The sequence below is a fragment of the Phaethon lepturus genome, unplaced genomic scaffold (assembly GCF_000687285.1).
Source record: "Phaethon lepturus isolate BGI_N335 unplaced genomic scaffold, ASM68728v1 scaffold10682, whole genome shotgun sequence".
Classification (NCBI taxonomy): Eukaryota; Metazoa; Chordata; class Aves; order Phaethontiformes; family Phaethontidae; genus Phaethon; species Phaethon lepturus.
The window spans coordinates 1-8,079 of record NW_010525545.1 but is presented as its reverse complement, the minus strand read 5'-3'; the positions used below and the strand labels follow the sequence as shown (position 1 = coordinate 8,079).

The 8,079-nt window shown below is 36.8% G+C and overlaps 1 protein-coding gene across 1 annotated transcript; it reads right to left on the bottom strand.

Annotated features, from left to right (window-relative positions):
- Positions 1–6: 6 nt before the first annotated feature.
- Positions 7–7,121, bottom strand: LOC104617462 (myosin-3-like; the record flags this gene model as incomplete). Its single annotated transcript, XM_010282791.1, has 12 exons — positions 7–27; positions 133–375; positions 1,903–2,158; positions 2,887–3,023; positions 3,100–3,223; positions 4,043–4,160; positions 4,247–4,334; positions 4,636–4,709; positions 5,350–5,659; positions 5,966–6,136; positions 6,754–6,903; positions 7,003–7,121. Coding segments are annotated over 12 exons (1,811 nt in total), but the record flags the coding sequence as incomplete, so codon positions are not given.
- Between the last annotated feature and the right edge of the window lie 958 nt (positions 7,122–8,079).

Sequence of the window (8,079 nt, the reverse complement as noted above, 5' to 3'; positions counted from 1 at the left end):
TGCCATCTCCTCTGTGAGGTTTTTCACCTTTCAGAAGAAGATAGGAAGTGTAAATAAAGGAAGTAGATACCTAAGTCCCGTAACAGGACAGTGCTCTTCTCTGGAGCGTGAGTGACAGTTTCTGCTTCATACCTTGTTTTCGGTGGCATGTTTTTCCTTCTCAACCTTGGCCAGTGTTAACTCAAGATCATCAATATCTTTCTTCAGCTCTGAGCATTCATCCTCCAGTTTCCTCTTCTTGGCTGTCAGCTCAGCATTCATCTCTTCTTCATCTTCTGCTCTCTCTGTCAGCTCCTTAATTTTGGCTTCCAGCTGGATTTTGGTTTTGATGAGCTGGTCACACCTTTCCTCAGCATCAGCCAAACCATCAGCTTCCTACATGATTTATTTAAATAAAATAGTTTTCAAATATTTATTTTTTCTTACTGATTTTCAAACAAGGAATTATTATTTTCAAAGAAGCTCTACAATGTCCTTCATAGTTAAAACTTACAAGAGTATCTATTTCCTTTGGGCTGCCTCCAGCCCAGAATATAGGAGGAATATATTATCACAGTATAAATAGAGGCTCTGAGCATTTTTTTAAACTCTTTAACTGCTCATGCAACTCCAACATTGATTTGAAGATAGACCCTGAAGTCAGATATGGCAGTATGCCCCCTGTATGATTTCATCATTTTACTTTGCCCTTGACTGGACTGGAAACTGTCATAGAGTTCTGCTGAAGAGAACCATGTATGCAGGTTTTTTAACATACAGAGTTTAAAACCTGAATGCTCAAAACTCCAACATTCAGCTGAGAAAAAATCCTATTACAATGCTCCCAAAAGATTTACTGACATGAATTTAATATTTAGTTTTGGCAAAATTTTGTGTTAAGATTGCTGTTTCAAAGACAGTAGTTGCATCAGGCGTGTTTCTAGCCTTTGTGGTCAAGAAGAACAGTTTGGAAGGGAGACTGGTATTTACCAAGGCAGTATCAATTACCTGAATTTACATGCGTTCTAAGATGCAAGTTACTAAGAAGTAATCTTTATTTTCTACATACTGCTTGTTCTTTTCCTCTTTGTTCTAGTGAAGAGCAATGATACCATCCAGGCAGAAGACTTTTTATAGCTCAGCAAGACAGATAGGTTGAGGTTTACCTATGTAGATTTAGATATCTGCTGTGATATCAAGATGCTGTCCATTCAAGCAAAAAAATTTACATTTTTGGATGAATTGTATCATACTCTGGAAGTATAAGTTTCTTCTTCCTGAAGTTGAAGAGAACCTGACGCTGAGATATAGACTTTTAGACTGCAGACATCAAAATGGGGTCAGATGAATCCTAATCCTTGCTGGTAAAAACAGTTTTTACCTTTTTTATTTCCAGGGAAAAAAGGGAAGACTCCAGTTTCATCACTGTTTTTCTGAGGACACAAGGACTATAATTGCTAAAGAAATGCCTGACACTCTCAGCCCCTTCTACTCCACCTGAATCCACTTGTGATTCTCCAATTAAAAGGTGTTAATAGGATCTCCAGGCTACCTTCATTGATCAGATGATAACATAAAAAAAAACCATAATATATAAAGTTTTATAAAGATATGATAATTGCTGCTGTAGGTTGCCATGTATGATTTAAATGACATACTGTAACCTGTAGTATTTACTAACTTGAAACTGATTACTTCTGTCTTGGTTTAAAAGTGTAAGGAACCAGCTGCAATAATTCATTTTGAATTTATTAATATTTGTAATTTCAGCTTAGCTTTTCTATGTGGTTTTCTTTCCTATTTTATTAAAAGTGTGTATGTTTTAAAAATAAATACTGTTTTGGGATAATGTGTCTGTTACTGAGACATTTGGGATCATTTTACACAGGACATTACAAGCAAAAAAACATTAGCAATACTCACAGCCTGCACTTGGAGCTGCAGGTCGTTTTTCTCCTGCACCAATTTCACCATTTTCTCCTCCAGCTCCTTCCTCTTTGCCTCAGACTTTGCAAGCTCTTCCTTGGTTTTCTCAAACTCCCCCTTCATGTTGGCCATCTCCTTCTCAGATTCTGCGCTCTTCAGCAAGGGCTTGATCTTGAAGAACAGCTTCATCCAGGGCCAGTGCTTGACATTCATGAAGGACCGAATGTTGTACTGGATGCAGAAGATGGACTCTCTGAAAGGTAATAAAAAATATATTATGTTACATATTTTAAAATGTATAATATATATTTAATAGTATATATTGATTTGTATAACATGAAGTTCTACTTAAGATATCTTATAGTTATAGTTCTATATATAGTCCTTATATATAGTTCTGTGTGTATGTAAAATATTTATTGCAGATTATTAAATATATTTGTTAATAATATTTAGTATATTAAAAATATATCTCCAAAGAAAACTCCCTAGTGTGGTGTAGATTGTCAACCTATATGGAAAGTTTTGAAGTCCAGATGTTTTAGCTCACTTTCATGGCCTAAGAAAAGGAACACCTCCAGAAGCTGTCTTGGTCCCTTTCAGGAAAGTTATCCAAGGGAAGAGGATACTTCTTTTGTGCTATAATTATGTGTTTCTCATCTTTGATAGTAATGGTGAGCTAAAATAATTAGCTTAGACTAGATATCTGGTTTCTGGAGATGCATGTAATGTAACTATTTACTGAATTTAGCAAAAATTAGTACAAAGAGTGGTATAAGTTAAAAACAATATTTTTTTTTCCTAAACTGTGATTTTATACTGCTTCATCTACAGCCAGGGTATATTCCCAAATACATCTGTATTGGTAGACTAAATTAATGAGAAATAAATGAGATTTGGTGAGAAACAACTAATTTTCAGTTTTGTTCATGTCATTGGTATCTGATGAGGATTGGCCCAGCAGGCCAAATAAGTATCTACCTTCTCTCCATCATTTTCTTGAACTCCACTCTCATCAGGTAACCCCTGCACATGGCTTGTGTGCGAGTGATGAGCTGTGCCAGCTTCTCATCCCTCATCTCCTCCAGGAGTCCCAGCAGCCCAGCTTTGAAGAACACCTTGAGAAAGGGAATGTTGCAGTACTTAATTATCAGGTATTGCAAGCACAGTACATAAGTCAAGCAGCATTTGTACCTTGGTGTGACCAAACTTGTATTGAGTGTGGTCCACATCAATGGATCCAAGGAGCTTCTCAGAAGCCTTCTTGCTATCAATGAACTGTCCCTCTGGGATAGCACTTGCATTAAGCACCTTGTACCTAAGAGAGGAAGTAGAATATGAAGAAGGTCAGATTTGTGAAAGCTCTATCAAACCTGTACCAACTGATGCCATTGTTACAATTCTCCAAAGGGGAATCAAGAGTGGAAGAGAGGAGAATAAGTGTGAAATGTGTTCCCTTGTGTAGAAATCACATTTTCATGGGTAAATATGTTTTTAGGAAAAACCTTGCACTTTCCTTAATCGAGAAATTCTTGACACAGAATGGGTCTGATTTCCATGGGTAACTGCTGACATATTTCACATGCCCTGTTAGCTAATGTCTTATCTCCAAACGAGAACGTTATGTGCAAGAACAAAATATGTGGAGAGGAGAAGCAGTTCTTCGTCTAAAATAGTGGCAGTACATACTATCTGAGTCTTTTCCAGCTGATCTGGAACAAGAAGCAAGATCTTTTTATCTTATTTGGCTTTCCAACAAGCTAGTCTGGAATATCGTGTAGTTTCTTTATTCACATTTCTGTGCTGATGGGTACAAGTCACCTTACTTCACTACCCAGAAGTTAGCTAAGCCTAAGCTAGTTAATTTAATTTCTGGATAGTTAATTAAAATACGCTTTATCCCATACCAGAATATGAATCAAGGACAGGAGTAAATAATTGCCCTTTGAAAATAACTGTTCTTCTAGTTAGCTATAGAAAGAATCTGGATGACTTATTTGGACTACTGACTTTCGTAAGCCTAAAGGTAGGTACAATGAACCCCTCCCATAACTCCCACAGTAGTTAAAACAAGTAGGAAATGCAAATTGTTCAACATCGGTGGATATGGTAGAGGGTGAGTGACATGGAATCTGACCTCTGTTTAAAGTCTGCATAGAGTATTCTGCTGGGGAATCCTTTCCTGCAAATTCTGATCCCTTCCAGCACACCATTACACCGCAGCTGATGCAGCACCAGCTCATGTTCCATGGCACCTAGAAAATGACATAATGAATTGGTACTTCATCATACCACAGAGAGAAGAACAGATTTATCATGTCTTTGAACTTTAACAACTTACCAGGTGTTTTTGTTTCATTAGGAATAAGACATCGGACAAAATGGGGATGTGTGCTTCTCAGATTGCTCATCAGCTTGTTTAAATTTTCCTTAAGAGCAAGATGAAAGACTTGGGTTTAAAAATGTAATTTACACAATCTCAATATTAGATGGAATAAAAACACTGCAATAAAACCATGATTTTTTTTTTTTTTAACAGAACTTTTGGGCAGTTCTAAAAGAATGCTTCCAGGGATTCAATGAGAATCCTTCTTTATTAAGAAGCACATGCCTTTATCCTTTCTGAACATAAAGATTTTGTATATTAGATCAATCTAAAGTTTTTCTGAACTGTATTTTCTGTATGTTTTTTCAAATGCAGTAAAATTTATAATGATAAATCTACAGTACCCGGAAAAGAGCTGAGACAGTCTGGAAAGAAGAGCCCTTCTTCTTGCCCCCCTTCTTGCCACCGCCACCACTCTCTAAACAATAATATTTTTTTAAAAAGAAATGAACAACAAAAGCACACAGTTAGAATCTGAAGAACTTTGTGTGTTCGTCTTAAAAAAATAGAAAATGTAATAATATGATTAAAATTTGCAAAAAGCATGCAGTGTTTACAGTTAGAATGAGGGACTTGATTTTTTTGGATGATAGCAGAATGAAATATAATTACTTCAAGCAGAAGCTAAGATAATGCAAACAGGAAATAAAGCATAACATTTTGCATAGTAAGGTATTTAAAGAATTAAATAAATTAGCAGTGAATACACCAAATGCAGTCTTTATGTATCTTTACATCTAAGGGTATGCATAAATTTAGCAGCATGTTGATACATTTGGTCGCATTCCCTGAAGTATTTGGGAATGACCCATATTGCAGAAATCTGGTTTGTCAGCTAGCTTGTGTTAATGTTGTAGTACAGCTGTCTGGTCTTAAACCCTACAGTTCTATTAAGGTCTCTAGGGAAATGTAATATCCTTTATTAGTTTGAGTAACTGAGTTACAAATGTAAATGAGGTTTTGGGTTTTCAATTTTTGAAATGTAAGTCTTATTGCAAAATAATATTGCAATATCTTCTTTATGTAAGTTATAGTAGAACTGATTTCAAAGAAATCACCTGCTTCCGCCCCACCAACAGAGGCAAAGAGTAAGGCCAGTGTCTTCAGGGATGATTTCTGGTACAGCCCCACAACGGTTTCATTCAAGGGATCCTTATTCTTCTCAAGCCAGCCAGAGATATTGTAGTCCACCGTGCCAGCGTAGTGCACTAGGGAGAAGTGGGCCTCAGCCTTGCCTTTGCCAGGCTTGGGTTTCTGGAAGTTGTTGGACTTGCCCAGATGCTGGTCATAGAGCTTGTTCTTGAAAGAGGTGTCAGTTGCCTTGGGGAACATGCACTCCTCTTCCAAGATGGAGAAGATCCCCATGGGCTGGAAAAAATAGCAACATGTGAAGAAAGAAAGTGTGGAAGCAACACTTCTCTGTGAAAATGTATATGAGAGCGGAATGGAAGATAAAAATTATAAAAAAAAAAACCTTCCCAGAATGTTTATGGTTTTCCAGAAACTGGCATTTTGTTAGCAGGTATGCTTTCAGTTACATGAAAACAAGCTCACCCATAAGTTTCAGGGTTGTGATGTAATAAAGATCTAGCATGTAGAAATTCACTATGTTCATGTTAGTTGAAGATGGAAATTAATGAAATTAGCATCACTAAGCGTGTAGGGCCCAAGAACCTTCTCAATGAGCTCAATGCAGGCAGCCAGGTCCATCCCAAAGTCAATGAACTCCCATTCAATTCCTTCCTTCTTGTATTCCTCCTGCTCCAGCACAAACATGTGGTGGTTGAAGAACTGTTGCAGTTTCTCATTGGTGAAGTTGATGCACAGCTGCTCCAGGCTGTTGAACTGCAGAATGCAAAGATATTTACTTACTTGTGAAGTTCAGTTCCAGGAACACTTTCCATCTTCTTATAGGTTTTATTTTCAACCCATTAAGGTCTCCATGATTGAGATCCTGAATTTCTAGCCATGGGACTGGACAGATGACTGGTATATTCCATCCTCTAATGGAATTTCTACCCTCTCAGGCCCTGGCAACTGTCTCAACATATTTCTGAGCTCTGAAAACAGTTGCAGAGCTTAGTCCAAGTCCAGCTTTTCATCTCCTTGAATTTCTCTACACTGCCAGTCTATTCCCAAGCATTCAGAGGGAATCTGGCTTCAGCATTAACAAAATCTTCTTTCAAGATGGTGTATTTTAACTTCCTCAAAACCTGTCTCTGCTATTACCTATCAGTTGTTCAACAATTTCATATCAGTTTCCAATGCAATTTTCACTTTGGCATGCAACAACAGACATCTATAAAAACCTGCAGTCCTTGTGGGATAATACATACTATGAGAACCAGAAGAGTGCCATTCCTACAATCCATAACTAAAAAAAAAATAATAAACCAAACCCCAGACTATTCCAGTTTCTTAGTGTCCCTTCCAGGCAACTTGTATGAAGATCCTCCTCTTACATCAAAGATCTCAAAGCCAGCAATGTCCAGGACACCGATGAAGTACTGTCTGGGCTGCTTCGTATCCAGTTGTTGGTTGATGCGAACAACCATCCAAAGGAACATCTTCTCAAAGACAGATTTTGCCAGGGCACCCACTGAATTGTACACCTAAAGAACAGTAAAAGAAAAGTTACCAACCAGTGTAAAAGAGGAAGTTCAAAGTTTTTAATTCATGTAATTTGTTTTCTATCACCACTAGCTTCTTGCCTGCTGCACGGTTTGTCCCTTGGTCACATATTCATTCCCAACCTTGACTCGGGGGTAGCAGAGGGCCTTGAGCAGATCTGCTGAGTTCAGACCCATCAGGTAAGCAGCCTTATCAGCAACTAAGGAAACAAGCATACAGCAGGATTGAATATTAGCTCTCCAGTAGACATATCTTGTAGTAATTCAGAATTGTTTCTGCAGAAGCCACATACACTTTGTCGTATACTTCAAATATTGTAATTTTTCTTGATTTACTTTTTTTTTCTCCATTTAATTTAGATAACTTATAAATGTAAAGATTCTCCCAAATATCTTTACAACAAACAGGCAAATTTTGAAACAAATAACTAGTCAAAAGGGTAAAAGGCCATGAAAATGGCAGATCAAACAAGTCACAATTTTTGAATAAACAGAAGAAACTGATTGGTATTGAAATATGTTGTACTGAAAATTGCAGTCAATGAAACTCTACTGTCATTAGAGACAGAATGATTAGAGAAGTATTATGCCAAAAGTATGAATATGATATCTTATACAACTTTCATAGTGGGACCACATTATCCCTAAGGGTAAATACCACACACATAAATCTTTTCCAGCTCTCATTTTCTCTGAATCTAGACTATTAAATACAAGCACTAGAGTACTGGATATACTCTGTCATTGCTTTCCATTTTGCTGCCTCTCTTCTCACAGAGAAGGTTGACAGTGAACACCAATACTGTTTACAGAGTCCCCGAATGTGAGAAGGCTAAACCTCATTATAGAGTGTACATAATATACAGATGACAAATTTAATCTGGTTCTATGTGTTATTTACAACTAAGTATTTAATGTACATTTATCACTAGCAAGAGGGAAGTATGAAACAACAAAATAAAAAAAATAAAATTATGTTTCATTTGACTTTTGTAGAGTTTTTTTAAAAATAAATACTTATCCAATTCTATTGTACCCTTCTATAACTCCTTCCTTTGGATATATTAATGGAATGATTACCGCTATTATTTATAGCCTATTCTACTATTACTATTCACCATTGTCAGATTCATTGCTATTGTATTCCTTGCAGTCATT